Below are 18,457 nucleotides of genomic sequence, written 5' to 3'. Positions count from 1 at the left end.
TATTAAGGACTAATGATAATAATGATGGTAATAATAGTGACTTATAAAACTCTTATAAAGTGCAAGGCCCTGGACTCGGGACGTCACTATGTTATTTTATTTAATGGGTCCTATAAGGTGATTCTCCATAGTTTCACTTTTCAGATGAGGTTCGGTAATTCATACAGCCACGGAGCTGATCTCAAGTAGAGGAGCCAGGCTGAATGCAGGTCGCTCTGGCTCCAAAGCCCCTGCTTTGGCTCCGTGGCACTGACGTCTTTACCACAGTTCATTCGCTACGAAGAAAGGTTTGGCTTCTCCGGGTTGAATCTGGGCTTAACTCTGTATCCATGAAGCAGAGGTTTCCAACCAGGACAGAAAACTGAGCTTTGCTCACATCCTGCTCCTGCCCCCATCAGTAGTTGAGGGTGCATGTTCCATGTGATGATTATTTTCAGCATATAAACCAAGGAAAGCAAAACTGGGCAAAATCTTGGTTTAGTGGGGACAGAGACAATTCATTATGAAAGGATTAATATCCTTGGCATACAATAAGTTCTTATAAGTCAATAAGTCATTAAGGAAGTATGGAAACCTTCCTCCCAAAAGAAAAACAGGCAAAAAGTACTTGTTTGAAAGTTGTAAAAGCATCCTGAGTAAATTCCTGCACGCACACTAAGCAGGGGTCAAGGCCTTGAGGTTTCCTGGAGCCCTAAGGCCCTCCCGGATCACCTGGGTTATGGTCCGCCAAGAACTGCTGTCTGCTTACTTTGGATCTGGGGGGCCTTCACCAAGGGGTTTCATGGACAGCTTGCAAAGGGAGCGAAACACAAGGAAGGCATCCTTCTGCAGAATGTGAGAGAACCTAGTGGCCACCTGATGTCCTTGTGCGTCCGATTCCTAAGATTAGAGAGAAATGAGAAAATACAAAGGGTCAAAATAAAAGGATAACTCTTTTCAAGAATAAAGAATGTAATTATCTCATGGAAATGTAAATTCTTTTATTTATTCAATGGGGAAGTGAGGGATGTGGGACAGGGAGAATATGGTAACATGGGAGCTATGGAGGAGTCATTAAAGCAATTTTAGAACCTCCTTGTCCTTCAAAAAGTGGGTATGGGTGGTTTAAAAGGATAAATGAGCAAACGTCAAACCACAAATGAAAACAAATTAAAAAATTAAAACAAATATAGGTAGTTATCTATATTAGCTTGGGTGAAAAGGTATTTTGAAGAATAATATTGCAGGATAAGTGGGAAAAAAATAAGTGTTTTAAACTAAATTTCTTTAAATAAGACATTTAAAGACAAAAAATATTTATAACATATGACAAGGATTAATATTCTCAACATACAAAAAGTTCTTATAATTCATTAAGGAAATATGGAAACCCTCCTCCCAAATGAAAAAGAAGGAAAACAAAAAAAAGGTAAGGAATTCACCAAAAAATGCAAATGACAAATAAACCTAAATAACCTTAGTACTAATCATTAAGGCAGGATATTTCTCCCATCAGACTAGCAAAGATCCAAATGAATGCTATTGCCCAGTTTTAATGAAGGAATGGGAAAATGAGAACTGAGAGCCTACAGGTGGGCAGAGATTTGAGTATTACCTTCCCAGCAGGCTAATTTGATGTTAAGGATCAAAAGCCTTAAAGCTTCCAACTCTTGACCCAGCAATACCACTTGCAGGGATTTATCCTAAAGAAAGAATTAAGGATGTGCACAAGATTTATCTATAAGGATGTTTATTATAGAACTATTGTTTCCTGTGATAAAACTGAAATAACCTAAAAGCCTAGTGGCTAAATAGATTACAGTAATCCATATGATTGAATTTTACATGGTCATTAAAAAGGTTAGTTAGATCTATACATACTGATGTAGAAAGATGTCTATGAAAAAGTGCTGAGTGAACAAAACAAGTTAGCCTAGTAAATGATGAGTCCTTCATATGGGTTGAAGTACATTCCTATGTGCATTCTAAACGAGAATAACATAACCACAAGGGAGCTGCTACAGACTGATTGTGTCCTCCCCAATTTCAGATGTTGAAACCTAATCACCAATGTGATGGTATTTGGAGGTGGGGGCTCTGGGAGGTGATTAGGTCATGAGGGTGGAGCCCTCATGAATGGGATGAGTGCCCTCATAAAAGAGGGCCCTGAGAGCTCCCTCACCCCTTCTGCCGTGAGGACAGAGAAAAGGTGGCCATGAATCGGGAAGCAGACCCTCACCAGATACCAAAACTGTTGGTGCCCTGATCTTGGACTTCCCAGCTTCCAGAGTGTGAGAAATAAATTTCCGTTGTTTATAAGTCACCCAGTCTATCGTATTCTGTTACAGCAAACTGAAGAGACTAAGACAGGGTCAAAAATTGGTTCTTGGGGGGGAGGGTAAGAAAAAAAATCTTCTTTTTATATATAAAACACAGATATACATAAAGTACATAAATGGATATCTAGTTTATCAGTAGCTTTAAAATTATATGAAGGGCAGGGAGTGATTAAGGAAAAGAAATATCTAAAAAGTCTCCTTGAAGGGGGGATAACAGAAGGGTTGAGAAACATTTGTGAAAAGGTGCAGAGAGTTCACATGGGATGTTGACGTTATATTACTGTTTTGAATATTTATACAGAATAGTTTCAAGAGAATAATAAAGCTATTTAGAAAATAATGTGGTGGACATACCTATGAGCTTGAAAGAAATGTTAATATTACACACTATTTAAAACATAGGTTATAAAATAGCATGTATATTGTGTTATTCTAATTAAGTGGAAAAAATATGTGAGCAGGAGGAAAATTTACAAGGATATAAAATAAAATGTTAACAAAGGTTATCTGTGTTATGGGATATTGGAGGACTTTCACTTCTCTATTTCTTCCTTCTCTATATTTTCTTATTTTTCTACAATGAATGTATATTATTTTGAGAGAGAAAAAAAGGAATGGGAAATATAAGTTTTAAAAATTTTAATAAACAGGGTTTGATAACAATGTTCCATACAACCAACATTAGCACGAATGAAACCTACTAACAGGAAGAATATGAGGCCAGGACTGTGACTGAACAGGGCTTGCTGATTTTCACTCACTTCTTCTGATAGATTTAATGCTGCATCTTTTAAAAAGGTAAAAATCAAAATGAGTCTGTATAAGAGGATCGTCAACATACCAGATTATCCGCTGATGACAAGGACTGCCTGTCGTCTGCTATCCCATTGGTCTGTGGGTTTTCGTCAGCTGCCGGTGGAGCAGTACACTCCTGGCACTCCAGCTCGCCCAGGACCCGCTCGGGTTCCGTCAGACCGTGCTTTTGTGCTGCTTCTTAAAACACAAGTGCAAAAGTCATTCCCACATTAGTAGTTACACTAAAAGGCAGCTTGACACAAGGAAGAAGTTATTCACATGACCTTGCAGGTACAGATTTTTCCCCTTTCCCTGCGCCACTACACATGGCTGACATAATATTGGAAAAGGCTTGGCTGAAGTAGTGCTTAGGCTTTACAGGTGTCTGTTACCCACAACCTCACTGCCAGGGGGCTTGGTTCATACTGTTGTCCATGTCAGTGGTGCCTCTAGAATTGTGCAATACAGGAGCCCCGCCTACCCCTGCCCTCTTCTGAAAAAGACAGGCAGCTAAACAAGAAAAGTACAGATTTTTAAAAAAGGACTATTAATATAGGGGTTAGAGAAGAAGAGCCATATAAATGAAAGCGTTGGACAATTATGACAGAAAACCTTAGTCACAGGAAAAAAAATAGACCTGAGCTTCCAGGCAGCCATGTGAAAAATGGAAAGACAAAGAATTAAATAGATTTCGTTATTAAATGAAAGAAAGCATATCTGATGATTAGTAGAATAGCTGAACCCTATGAGGAATCTACCACATGGATCTTTACATATGTAAGGGACACCAAACAACTAAATAAGCATGGTCTTCAATAATGGTTTTACAAAGTATGTACGTATTCATTCAACAAATATTTATCAAGTGCCTATTATGTGCCAAGTTCTGTGACAGAGGCTGGAAGATACAGCTGTGAACAAGACAGATGAATGTTCATTATGTGAGGACTTCTTGTATTGGCTCTAGAAAAAAATTTAAGGGTATGAAATAAAATTATTCCATTTTAAAAATATTTCTAAAAGGAGTTAAATAATGAAATCTATGCATATAGCTTGATAGCACCCTAAATTAACAAAAGGATAAGGTTTAGAGCAGTGGGTCAAATTTCTTTGACAATGAACTTCAATAAGAAATACATTTTTAAAATCATGATCTACTACATGTGTGCACTTAATTGAAAGGCACATTTCATGAAACTGCTTAACATTACTACATGCAATGCACTCAGTTTCTATTTTCATTCTATTCCCTTATATTTAAAAAATGCTGATTGTAATCTGCTAAATTATTGATTTCTCGACCCATTAATGGTTTATTGGCATTGGAACTGAGTATTCAACAGATAGCTACTGACCCGAGATTTTGGGCAAAAACAAAAAATCACCCGATAGTCATTCTGAGCTATACAAGTTTAATTCCACTGAAATCACACCATAAAAGCGTTATAAACAAAGTCTAACAAAATGAACAAGCTTCCCAGTGCATCTGATACCTGCTGATGTACAGACTGTCCAACATGTCAATGGCCAGCCATGATTCAGCAGCAATGGACACCACCTAGGGCTCGTGCCCACTCCTAAAAAAACCTGGACGTATACGGAAGTGGTACCTCTGTGTCTCCACGTGCACTGAACCCTAACATCACTAGACTGTGCTTGAACCCAGCCAGAACAGAATAAAAGCAATCTTTAAAAACAAGTTAACTTTTGAATTCTATATGAAAGACATGGCCAGACTCAGCTCCCGTGGATTTACTAGGGCTGGGGTGCTCCACCACCAAAACATCGGGCTAAAGGCTTTTTTGGAGGAATGGGCTAGAACGAAAGGCTGGGTTCTTGGTTCTTACCTTTAACGGCAGATGTGACCACATCTTCTAAGATCTCCTTTACCATCTCCTGGGCTCCGTCATCAGTCTCTACACACACACCCAAATACACAAACACAAATACAAACACATACATGTAGGCATTTCCGGAGGAAAACAGGCAGGGGGAGGAGGAGGTTTTGTCAATGTTCTTTAGAGTCACATTTCACAAGGCAAAGGGTACAAATAAGTACTCTCAGGGCCAAAACTGACTGCCACCAGAAGACACATCCCATGAAATCTGGAAACTCCCAGGCAGCATCTGCTATGATTTCAAGTTTCCTTTTGTGGAACACGAAAACCCCTGTGGCTTATACACTCTTCCTTCCTAAGTCAAGTCACAGTTGCTCTAAGTCCCAGGGCCCTCTCCACCACCCCCATTGGAGGCAGGAAATGAGTGTTATTCAGCTATGGTTTCTCTTGTGTTTTCACCTCAGGGACCACAGAACCTTAATAAGTGACTGCCTTCTGCTGCCTCTGCTGCCCACGTTGTAAACCCAGAACATAGCATGAGGTTTCTAATGTGAAAGTTGAGGATTTACTAAATTTTAAATGGAATTGTTCTCTCAAATGTCAACTGTTTAAGTGGAAGAGCTTTGGCACCATTTGTTTTTGTAGAAAACTAGTTCTGGGAGAACTAGTAAACAGCCTTTGACTGGACTTTTGGAAGTAAACATTACTGATACATAAAATATAAAACATCATCACATTGACTGAAAAGGCCACCACGTTAAATAAACAAAATCAAAATAATCCTTTAAATTCTTCCTTAAAGAAGATTTTCAACGAAGCCACTATTTTATGAGTCTGTCCCTAGTCCGCAAGGTTCGACAGACAGATCAACGCGAAGTATTTTCATTTCCCCTGAGCACTTAACCCACCACAGCTATTTATTTATTTAACATGGAAAACAGGCTAACTGTAACCCATCGCCCTGTTCCCAGCACCTTCACATCAGAGTACCATCTGAAATAGTTATTTTTCTTCAAACTAACTCATATTTTTAAGCTGAAACTTATTTGAAAGATAGTAACAACAAACACACAGCTCTAAGTGCCAGATGCTGCTCTTATTTGATTCTCACAAACCTGTAAGATAGGTTCTAGTTGTATTCTCATTTCATGGATGAGGAAACTGAGGCTCGGAGAGGTTGAAGACTTTGTTCAAGGTCACAGAGCTACTAAGTGGTGGAGTCATGATCTGAACCTAGGCTGTCTGATAAGAACCTCTATGTTGGCCGAAGGAGGGCCAATTTTCTGTTTTATAGTACTTAAAGAGTTATTTTTCCTTTAAAGGAGGAGATGCAAGAAAAGAATGTGAACTAAGAAATTTGTAAATGCAAAGGTAAGTGTGTACCTACAATAGCTACATATTAGCTATATAAAAGCTAATGTCTAATGTTGGGAGTTAAAAAGTCTGAATCTTAAAAATGAACTTAAAAAAAGGAAGTGATTTGCTAATAAGTATATAATTTCTTTTGGGTGTGATGAAAATGTTCCAAAATTAACTATGGTGATTATTGAACAACACTGAACATACTAAAAAGAATTGTACATAAATGGGTGAATTTATGGTATGTGAACTGTATTTCAATTAAGTTTTTTTCGAGCTGGGCAATCAGGAGTGGTATGAATGGACAAATGGGGTGACATTCCCCGGGGAAGGTTGTTAGCTGTGCCCCAAAATTCACATAAGCATGTCTTATGCTCAAAAAATCTCATTTCTGTGAATTTACAAAGAGTCATCTGATCCACTTCTTGGACAGGTTGATAAGACAGACAAATTGACTTTTAATATATCAATTTGGGATGAAAAACTGCCAAGGGGAAAGAAATGCTCAGGTCTGTGAATTGTCTCCATCTGCACAAACTCCACTGAGAGGCAAATTATCTCAGGAAGACCGTGGGGAGGGCTCCTAGTTAGTTACAAAGGAAAATGTACAGGGACTGCCGGGCACGGCGACTGGCTGGTTAGCGATGACTCTATGATGGTGGCCACTACAGGATATGTTGTCTCTATCACAGAGGTGGAGAGCCAGGCCTCTCACTGGGCCTCGACAGCCTGGTACTCCAGTCCTGGGCCCTGTCTCTGCCATCTCCCTCTCAGGCTGTCCTTTCTGCTTGGCTTCCAAGGCTCTTCAACCTCTTCTTCCGAAGGAATTGTTCTTTCTTTAGAGCCACATCTTGAGAACTGGAAGCCATTCACTCTTTGTAAGGGTAATGGTGTACCTCTGTTCTGATTTATTATTTGCAGGTTTGCTATCTGATTCTCACGTGCAATCTGACTCCCATGTTCTTGGGAGAAGCCTCACGGAGTACACCAAGTACTGGCAACAAAATCCAAAGCAACATACGAACTGCAAAACTATAGTCTAGAAATGAAGATTTTTCCCAGTTATTAAAAAAATAAAAAATGTATTTACTGAGTGTCTGCCATGTGTATTGGACATCATCCCAGGTGCTGGAAATATAGTGGTGAAGAGGGCAGCCTAGGTCTCAGAACAAGTAAACAGTAACTCTGTAATTTCAGGTAGAGATAAGCACTGTGAAGAAAAGAAAAGAGGATGATGGGAAAGGGCAATCTTTTTGAACTGAGAAACTTGAAGATAAAGGAGCGGGGTAGGGAAGGGACAGGAAGTACAAAGGTACCAAAGGTAAGCATGGTACTTTCAAAAACCAGAAACACTGCATTATGCAGCAAACAAAGAGGAAAGAGGAAGGGGATAAAGAGGTGGGCAGGGGCCCAGCTAGTGAGCACGGTGCCTGGCACAGTGACTGGCTAATTACGGGTAGCTACGTGATGGTGACTACCATGAAACAATCTTTACATGGCCTCGGAAGCCATGAGGACAGAGCCAGCATAGATTTCACTCTGAGTGGGTTAGGATGGGAAATTACCAAAAGGAGTTAAGCAGGGGAGGGCCGTGATCTAATTCATCCTTTAAAGAGATCACTGTGACTGCTGTGTAGAAATGGGCTGTAGAAGCACTTCCATGAAGCTCAAGAGACCTGCTCTTATGTCTGCACAGCTATGCTTACTATAGTGTGTTTAAATATTAATATTTATTGACTGAGCACAGCCTGATAAGGGTTACAGTAAAAACCTAGTCCTTGTCCTGAGGATTAAGAAGACAAGGATGACGACAGAGGTAGAGGGTAGGCCAGGAGTGTCTGAGCACCTTCCCTAAGACACACAACAGAAGGGCTGAGTAAACAGCAACTCTGTGCTCACCCTGAAACACATGCAATTCTTAGGGACAACTTTCTCTTTTGTCCCCCTCACAAGTGAAATGGTACAGCATGACATTCCAGCAACAACACTGGTATGTTTCCATATGTGCCAAGCACTCTGGGGAATCATAAAGGGACAAAAGCTGCTCAAATCTGTGCACTCCAATAGGGAACACACTACCAACAGAAATCATTAATGTGACATAAGACGACATGAGATTGATTATAAAGATGGGTCAGATATTTCATGCAGAACCACCAGCTACAGTGAAAAGCACTTGGGAAGATACATTCCCGAAAAAATTATGAATTTTGGATCTGGTTCATACAAATTGCCCATGGAGAGATGAAAACATTCAATCTTATGACAACCCAATCCAAGATTTCATGCCTAATATTTTATTTACTTTAAGACTATAGTCAGGTACGAAAAACCTCTTTCATTTAAAACAAACGAAAACAAATAATATTCTCAGTCATGTAGTAAGAAAACAAAGCTATCGGTCTGTATGTCCATGTTTGTGTCCACCCACCTGCCCACCTTCTTCCTCCTCCCACAGATGTCTGTGACTAGCTACTAACTGCCAGGCAGTGGGCAAGGCATGGGGATCCTGTGGATACATAACAGATGAAGTCCTTGTCGTCCTCTGGGAGGATAAAATAGACAGTAAATGACTAACCACCCAAACAATTAACCACTAGGAGATAAGTGCACCAAACGGAACCCACTGCATTGAAGCTGACATCAAGAAGCAGTAACTAGATTCATTCCAGGAACTACCTGGAGAACACTACAGAGCTGACCATGGGGCACTGGCCATCATGCCTCGCTGGCTGTGAAAAGCAAAGGGGGAGTCAAGTGGAAGGCCCAGAAATAGATGAGCTGCAGTCAGAGGTTTCCTACAGAGGTCACCACACTCCTTTACTGTCCCCAACACAGATTCCCTCTCGCAGCTAGAAAAGGACAGCACACGGGGTGTACCTGATAGTGATGAGCCCCTTTCTCTAGGTGCATCTCCGTTCTCCGAGATCACTTTTCCAGAACCACTCCCGGCATGTTCGCCGTTGGTTAAATCTGTCTTTTCCGGAGTTGTTGGTTTGCTTTGTGCCTGGCTCTGCTTCAGACGATTGAACTTTGGGGACCCTAGTGCAGCCTGGATCACAGGGGACTGGGGTTTCGACTGGACTGGTTTTTCCAATTCTTTGGCCTCCTGTAACTAGAAGGCAACGAAAAAGGGATTCAACCTAAATCGTCCCAGAATTTTGATAAGGAAGAGAAAATATGCCAGCCTCTTGCTTAAAAAATTTCCAAACAGAAGGATAAAATTCTGAAAAGGAAATAAATTTCTTCAACAAATTGAAAGCAAATTTTGAACGCAAATTTCAAAAGCCATGGTAGATTCTCTCCCTGTTCTATAAGCAAGAACAAAAACAGTGTAAAGAATTCATAGGAAGAAGGGATAAACTTCAAAATGGTAGTGAATCTTCACCAGGTACCGAGGTATCTTCACAACACCAGGTATCGTCAACACCGAGGTATCGTCACAACATGGGACGATGTCCTCTTGCCCCCAGCAGCTGATGACTGCCACCACTCACCACTTGGTTTTCCATGCGCATGAAAATGACATTCAGCATCTGAGTAAGGGTAGCCTTGGCAGTGGTTTGATTGATGAGATTTTTGCTGGCCAAATAGATATTGTAACATGTCCTAACCGTCTGTAGGATAGTGCCCTCGTGAATTTCAATGTGTGGAGACGTCACCGCAGTCAGAAGAGCCTAAAACAAAAATCCGAAACCTTCACCTTCATGAACATCCACCTCCCCACCTATCCTCCCACAGCCAAACTTTTCTACAGGATTTGACTTTGTTTTTGTTTGGTTTGGTTTGATAAATTTTAAGAAGGTGGTTTTGCAAACTAAACTGGATGATTAGTATCAAGAGATGACTCACTATTGCTCTAAGTTTAAAAGCAATTATTAACTCCATAAAATCCAAATTATTTGAAGTAATTAAGCTGTACTGAAGTGGGCTTTCCATCAGCTTATTTTTTTTTTTTTAGGTGAGGCAACTTTTGGTTGACTTCACAGATTGCAAGGATCTTGTCAGCTTACAATCCCTTATTTTTAAAAATTTTTACCCCTACAGCACCTGGTCTTCCTAGGTGGTCTCCCATCCAAGTACTAACCAGACCCGACCCTGCTTAGCTTCCAAGATGAGACAGGATAGGACTTGTTCAGTAGCATGGCCATAGACAGCTTACTTTTTAAAAAGCCAAAAACATACACTCCTCTCAAGAGTGTATGTCTTCTATATTAACCATAAAATATACATGTTTCGATGGTAGGGTCAGTTTCCCAGTTCCTGGTGGGTTTTCAAGGGAACTTTAGGAAAGGTACAGCTAACACAGAGCCATCCCTCACAAAGCTAACAAGTTCAGTACTTAAGATGAGAAATGTTGGCTATAGCCACCCTGATCCTGTTCTCCCACAAGCCCCATGCCAAACCGTTCCTGGCAGCAGAAATGGAACAGGGAAATGGAGTGGGGGGATAAGAGGACAAGGGCAAGTTGGTGATAAGAGTATCAACAGGAACCAGCTGAGAAACAGCAGACTGGGAATCCAGAATTTCAAGGGGAAAGACCAGAGGACTTCAAGCTGATTTAATTCATAAGCAATTTACATTGCTATTAGCAGAACTGTTACTCTGAAAACACACCTGGTTCCACTCTTCTTGTCTTAGGCCACGCTAATAAATTCTGACACTTTACAAAAGATCTAAGTGATGCTTACATTCTTCTGTTCCATCTCAGCACCACCTGAGACAACTAACATATGGTAAATCAGACATCCAAACTCCCAAAGGGGACTAGTTTCTAATTTAAAATCCAGACCAGGCAAACAAACGGAAATACCTTAATTATTTGTAACTGAACTCCTTCATCAGTCTGAGGGCCCTGAAAACAATTGCAAATGGTTTCAACGATCCTGTCAATCAGCCGTTTCCCAGGAGCTCCACTGTCCAGGGCGTTGCCAGTGATGTGCCCATATGCGATGAGTTTCTAAACACAGAAAGGACAGAGATGAGAAGTTTCTGCTTGCTAGGGACTGAGGCTGCCCACTGCAGCAAACGACAAGCATGACCTTTAACTCCTAGTTCCCACAGATCCCTCTGCTCCTCGGGGCAGGGTGAGTACAGTCACCCTGAGATTGCAGCGTTGGTTCTGTCTCCCCACAGCGGAGGAGCCCCATGATGGTGAGACAATATCCGATGGAAGAGGCAAGGTGTAGATCAGTCCCCAGTACACAACCATGTGTGAAAAATGGAAGGATTAAAAACACAATAGAATTGAAAAGTAGTCAGTGGTTGTCTAGAGCTGGCGGGGTTAGAGGCAAACGGAGAGTGATTGCTGATAAAGTTTTTTTTTTTTTGAGGTGATTGTGGTGATAGTTGCAAAACTCTGCCAATATACAAAAATCAATGAATTGCACACTTTAAGTGGGTGAACTGTATACATGCGAATTATGTCTCAAGCTGTTAAAAAACCATATATGTATATTGTTTTCTTTAAATGGAAAGATAAATAAAAAACTAATGATAACATGTTTTATTTGAGAAGGAACTAAGCAGCTGTGGGCAGGGGTGAGACTAAGACACTTAACATTACACTCTCATTCTTTCTGAATGTTGAATCATATCGGTCTATTTTCTATTCTAAAAATTAAAGTAAAAACACTAACTGAATTTTGCACCTACATTATCAAACAGGTCATGTCCCCCACGTGGCTGAAGAGATGAGTGGCTGCTTTTATGGCCATATCCTCATAATCAGGTAACAGATTGATTTGGACAGGGACTGCCTTTCAGAGGCAGCTTGCCTATGCCGCCTCACTGGTGACCTGGATTTCACCATGAAGAATCAGATTGCTGAAAGGGAGCTCAAAGGTCAGGGGGCAGGATGACTTCCAAACCTGGCTGAGATTCAGAATCACCTGAGGGAAAGCATTAAAAATACAGATTCTTGGACCTCAACCCAGACCTGCAGAACCAGAATTCCTGGAGTGGAGCCCAGGAATCAGTGTTTTTCTCCAAGCTATTCAGGCTATTTTGATGGTTGACCAGATAAAGGAAGCATTCATCTGACGTAATCCCTCTAGGATACAGGAATTCTGAGGCATCCTGCTTCCAAGGACTTAGCTAAGACACTTAAAAATGCTGTCCTGTTTCTTCTCCTTTTTGGTTTCTAGTTTGTCACATTTTTGCCTCTGCCATGCAAAGTGACACAAGCTCCTGAGGTTATCTACAGTGCTGCCACCATTGTGGTACAAAGACCTGCCCCCTTGCAGAGGCCTGACACCAATTCTCAGTGGCTTTACCCCATCATAAGTTATGAAGGAGCCACCATTCCATAAGCAGAAAGAAAAACATCAGGAGAGTAGCTGAGGGTAGAAATAGGATACTGCTGGGGTGAGTGACTGAATGAGCAGGAGAGAGGCCTGCACATACTCTGCTGATCAAATCCAATCCCAGAGATCTCCAGACAGGGGTAGGGCAGGGGATGAAAGAACAAATCAAGATGCCTTTACATCATCTCCTCTTATTGCTGCTGCACATGCAGGCTTGCTAAGAGGGCGGCACTAGCTAGCCGGTAAGTGAGCTCTGATTTTTGACATTACTCCTTACTCTTAGCGGACTCAAGTCTGTTTTGAGACTGGGCGTGAGTGGGATGGCCTATGAACTCCTAAAATGTGAATATTGAAAAGTAGGCTCAACCAGGAAGGGCGCTGGTGCTCAGGAGAAGATAACTACCATGTCTGCTAGTGCTTTGATGAAACTTCCTGTGTGTGGCCTTTAAGCCACACATCTATGATCTCATATTGGTGGAGCCACACATCTATGATCTCATATTGTATTCCTGGGAGTTGCATCTTTCTATAAGTCTACTGTAGCTGAACCAAGAAAGAAGGCATACACAGACTTCTACAGACTACGATTCCATGAAAGATTTTGAGGACATGAGGAAGGCTGGTATCTATCAGACTGCAAAGGGATTTTGGAATGTAAAGAATTTCTTTGGGTTGAGTTTCATGGAAGTCTGTCACTGACCTGTGTTCCTGAACTATGAAATACAAATATATGAGCTAAGGAATAGTTTCTCTTGATAAACAAACAATTAACAAATACTGTGGATAGTAAACAAAAGTAAAAAAATAAAAATGAATGAAAATAGGCTCTACAGAACCAAACACTGATGCTGCAAAGCAAACATGGAGGTGAATTACTGCATGTTCAAATACAAAAACAGATTGGAAGTATTCTCCCCTCTACAGACTCCTTAAAGGACACATTACTCTTCAAATTGAAAAGGCTTTTAAGTTCTGATTTCACTCCCTCGTCTGTGCAGTGAGACAGGGCCAGCAGAAAGCAGAGTTCCTGAGCCTTGGGGTCTTTCCAGTTCTGCCTTCTCGCCCTTCCTTGTGCCAGCTATTTTTCTGGGTTCCAGGGTATAAGGGTGAGTAAGACAGTCCTTTTGCTCATAGGGTTTATATTCTCCAGGGGAGGAAGAGCAGATCAAAGCTAAAAGTCCTGATTGGGACCTATTGTGCAGAGGCCTGGTTTTTGACATTGCCCTGTGTGATTTGTAGACATCTTGGAAAAAACAAGTTTTATCTCATTTTTGAAAAATAAAAATTATGTGTGTATATATAAGTATTTTTGTAAATGTACAGAAAAAAGCCTGGAACCGTATCTGAGGTCCAGCAGCATGAGTGTGCTTGGCAAGCTCCCTCAGGGATAAGTGAGTGAAGTGGGGAGCTACCGGCGGGTCTGAGCAGAGGATTAACATGATGTGATGCATTTCTAAAGGCTTCCCCTTGTTCCTAGGTGGAGAATAGGCTGGTGGGGTGGAAGCAGGGGACCAGTGAGGCTACCTCAGGTGTCCAGGAGGGAGATACTGGTGGCTTGGACTTTGGGGGCTGGGGGATAAGTGGAGGTGGTCATAGGGATGGAGAGTAGAAGTTCCCCCTTATTCCTTCCTGATATACTGAAGGGATGGGAAGAGGACAGAGGAGGGAGGCCCTTGGGAAGCTGGCTCACTGATACTTGAGTCCAAGGAGGCTGCATGCACAGGGATGTTCACTGTAACCCTATTTGTTAATGTCCTTCTATAGGGAAGGGATAGATAAAACAGTGGCATTCATATATGGGATATTCAAAAGGAATGTCCTATATTTGCCTGTAGCAATACAGCTAGATCTTAAAAAGACACTGCTGAATATAAAAAAGCTGCAGACAAATTTGTACAAGCGATACTATTTATGTAACGAAATATAAAAAGAAAGAAAATCACACATCTAAAAATGAAACTGGGTTTGGGGCTAGTGGTCCAAGGGACTTCAGCCTTATCTGAAAAGTCTTAAAAAAGTTTCAACTAAGAATGCAGTCATGTAAAACTTATGTAATTACAAACGGATTTTTAAATATATGTGAAAAAAATTCAAAGTTTCCTACAAATGAGAAATAAAAGACAATGCTTGTGGTATATACGAGCAAGACCAGGGGTTTACTACAACCATCGCTGGGCTGTAAAAAGAAAATATCAGAACTCCGTTTCTATCTACTTTTTAATCTTATCCTTTTAAACATCCTATTTTCATATGTTTTATATTATGTATAATAACAGTACTACATATATATGATCTTACAATTGAAAAAGCATGAGTATGTTGAGAGGATATTCTTAAAAGCATTTTGTTATTGATACGTGCCTGGAGAAATCTGGAGATCACTCACTAGTTTAGACAAGACTGAGCTCTAATACTCCTCTCCTCAGTCCCAGCCTTGTGGCAAACCAGGTGCTGAAGAAGAGAACACCCAGCACCTTTACCATTTGCTAGAAGCGAGCAGAGGGGAAGACTAGGCTTCTTCCCATGGGGAGCGGAAACTGAGCAACCTTGCTCACGCAAACCCAGAAGCACCTGTACTATCCCTTCACTGCTCCAAGATCAAAGATGCCGCCTTTAAATGCAGAATGTGGATGTGTCTGCAATGGGCTCCAATCCCGCCCAAACCAGCCATTACCCCTAGATGCTGGCCTTTCATTTCCAAGACAGAAGTAACCTCACCCACACTAGGAAGTTGGTCAAACAGGTTTTGCAAGGATTACCACCAAGAGGAAATAAAATTTTCATTCATTATTCCAGGGAGCACCCAGCCACTTTCTATGTCATAAAAAGGACGGCTCATTTCATGTTTTGTATACCAACCCACGAAATCCCAGTGTACCTACTAAATCACGGAGAACTTCTGTTCTTAAAAAAAAGAGCTAACCATACGTCATAAACCTCAAGACAATTTACAACTCAAATCAAACATCAATGTTTCCATTAGAAATCATGCACATACAGAGTTCCAGAAACAGACTATTTCTAGGAAAACAGAGCATATTCTTAAAGAGGCCAGAACTACAGGGTAATAGTTAAGAGTGGGGGTTGGCAACCCCCTACTACATACTAAATATTTAGACTTTGCAGTTCATATAGTCTCTGTTCTACCTACTCAGCCACAGTAGCAGGAAAGCAGCCATAGATAATATATGAACGAACGGGTATGGCTGTTGCTATGGACGGAACATTTTTGTTTCGCCTGATTCCTATGTTGAAGCTGTAACCCCAATGTGATGGTGTTAGGAGTTGCGGCCTTTGGGAAGTTTAGATGAGGTCATGACGGTGGGCTATCAGGTGGGATTAGTGCCCTATAATACAAAGAGACACCAGATAGCTAGTGTGCTTTCTCCACCCAGTGAGGACACAGTGAGAATTTGGCTATCTACAAACCAGGAAGAGGGCTCTCACCAGGAACTAAATCAGCTGATGCCTTGATCTTGGACTCCTCGGTTACCAGAACTGTGGGAAATAAATCTCTTGTTTAAGCCACCCAGCCTGTGATATTTACTATATTAGCCCAAGTAGATTAGGACACCTGTGTTCCAATAAAACTTTATTTACAAAAGCAGGTGGCAGGCCAGATTTGCTCCATGGCTATAGTTCAAGGACTCCTGGTTAAGAACACAAACATGGGGTGAGGAAGTCCTAGACACCCACTCAATTCCATCACTTCCTGACCAGGGGAACTTGGCTGGGCGGGTCACTATTCTGTAAGCCTCAGTTTCCTCGATTCTGAAATAAGGATGAGAGTAAGTACCCCGGAGGGTTGCTGGGAAGATTAAACTTGATGACATGGTTAAGGCAGCTGGCACAGGGTCCAGCATAGGCTGAGTGCTCAATACATGTTAGCCACTGTTCTTAGTATGTCAGGAACGTTAAACCAGCACCAGCTTCAAAACTAAACCTTAACATGGAGAAAACAATTAAATTAAATGTATGCCAAATTTTCTCAGAAAATGTTTTACAGCAACAAATATTTTAAAATAGAAGTAGGATGTGAGTCTGTCATTTAAAAATTTTTGGCTCATTATAAGTTTCACAGAGGACAATCTGTACAGAATTACACTGAATGAAAAAATGACTTTTCATTTGGAAGAGTGGCTTCTGTGAAGAAACTGTCATCAATTTTCAAGTATAGATATATCAAAGAAGAGAGATTATTAGAGTAAATATTAGACTGGAGATGCCAAAAATGTGGCATGCCCACCGCCACTTGGCAGTCCTGTGCCTCAGCAGACATAACCAATCAACCACGGCACTTTCTCAAGAAACCTAGATGAGGCTTCATATAGCTGTTTAACACAGCTTCTAAGCAATCGTAATAAAGAATCTATTCACTATTCCTGTTCTAGAAATTTCAGATAAATTGCGGATCTCTTCAATCAATTTTTAAAAATGTATCACTGATGTAGGCTGCCCACTGGGGTTAAGAATAAATATTCTTTGAGGTAACCAGAAACCTCAGGAGTAAGATCCTAAGGAAAAATACAGAAATGCTGGACCAGGAATTAAATCCGAATTGTAGGCCTATTTCCATCTCCTACTGTCTGTCTGCCACTGGATACGTCACCGTAACTTCTCCACTCCTGATTCCTCATCAGTAAAAGGTAATTCATAATAAGGTTACTGGTGGTCTAAATACAGTCTCTCCTCCTTGTTCACAGATTTTGTACTTGCAAATGTGCCCACTCACTAAAATTTATTTGTAAGCCGAAAATCAATATTCATGGTGTTTTGCGGTCATTTGCAGACATGTGCAGAGCAGTGAAAAATCTGCATCATCTGATGCACAGGTTCCCAGCTGAGGTAAAACAAGGAGACACTCTACTTTCTTGTCTCAGCTCTCATACTGTAAAGCAGTGTCCTTTTTGTGGTCTATTTATTGCTATGTTTTTTGCATTTTTGTCCTTTTCGTTAGTGATTTTGCCCCCAAGCTGAAGTGTTGTCTAGTGCAAGAAGGCAATGAAAAATTACGTGTTAGGTAAGTTTTTTCTTTATGGAGAAATTATATGTATTGGATAAATTTTGTTCAGGCATGTGTTATAATGCTATTGACTCTGAGTTCAATGTTAATCAATCGATAATATATATTAAATGAAGTATCTTTAAACAGAAACACACCAAGAACAGTTACACTTGATCAGCTGACAAACGTGTTGAGACCAGAAGCTTGAAGGACCCTAGCCCTGTATTTCCCCTAGAAACAATGGTTCAGAATTCACTAAATCAGTGTTTGCAACAGCTTTACAGAACATTACTACACATAATGAGATTTAATTATATCTATTTTTCTACTTGATTTAAAGAATTTTAATGCCATCAAAAAAGAGGCTGAATAAAAATACCTTATTGCTCACATGTAGGAAATATTCCAATTAATGCTAATGGTTTCATTTAGAAAAACATACATAAGAGACATCAACAAAATATTTCTAGGAAAACAAATTCTTTTTTCAGCTAAAGAGGTCAATTCCCTCTTCTTTTCCTGCCCTCATGAGACCTCTGTAAAGAAGTTGAAATGCTCCTTTTTCCATCACTCCACAGAGTATTCTGAGTAGTGGGGGGGGGGGGGGGAGGGGGGCCGGGGGGATCACAAGCATAGCTCCTACAAAAGGATCACCTATGACCTGCAGAGACACCCTACCCTTTATACCATAAGTTTAAATGTGGTACCTGCAAGCAGTCGAGGGACGTGCTGACCACCCGTGGGGACTTGGACTGGCAAGCCAGCTCAAATGGAAGGAAATACTTGTCAGCTTCAATGAAGTTTGCCTTTGGAGGTGCAGCAGCGCCAAGCCTAGGA

The 18,457-nt window shown here is 40.9% G+C and overlaps 1 protein-coding gene across 2 annotated transcripts in view; it reads right to left on the bottom strand.

The window, feature by feature from the left end:
• The window catches only part of ARFGEF2 (ADP ribosylation factor guanine nucleotide exchange factor 2), an 83,681-nt gene that overhangs the window by 49,677 nt on the left and 15,547 nt on the right, over positions 1-18,457 (bottom strand). Inside the window, exons 3-9 of one of the 2 annotated variants that reach the window (XM_025039705.1) lie at positions 18,328-18,451; positions 11,124-11,270; positions 9,808-9,987; positions 9,191-9,425; positions 4,961-5,041; positions 3,160-3,311; positions 749-879 (exon numbers count right to left, since the gene is read on the bottom strand). In XM_025039705.1, coding sequence (XP_024895473.1) covers positions 749-879; positions 3,160-3,311; positions 4,961-5,041; positions 9,191-9,425; positions 9,808-9,987; positions 11,124-11,270; positions 18,328-18,451 — 1,050 coding nt within the window. The remainder of the gene's footprint in view (positions 1-748; positions 880-3,159; positions 3,312-4,960; positions 5,042-9,190; positions 9,426-9,807; positions 9,988-11,123; positions 11,271-18,327; positions 18,452-18,457) is intronic. The other variant, XM_025039706.1, reaches the window with a different exon arrangement.

The sequence above is a fragment of the Pteropus alecto genome, unplaced genomic scaffold (genome assembly GCF_000325575.1).
Source record: "Pteropus alecto unplaced genomic scaffold, ASM32557v1 scaffold45, whole genome shotgun sequence".
Lineage (NCBI taxonomy): Eukaryota > Metazoa > Chordata > Mammalia > Chiroptera > Pteropodidae > Pteropus > Pteropus alecto.
Note: the sequence above shows the minus strand (reverse complement) of the source record. Positions and strands in the feature narration are given on the sequence as shown.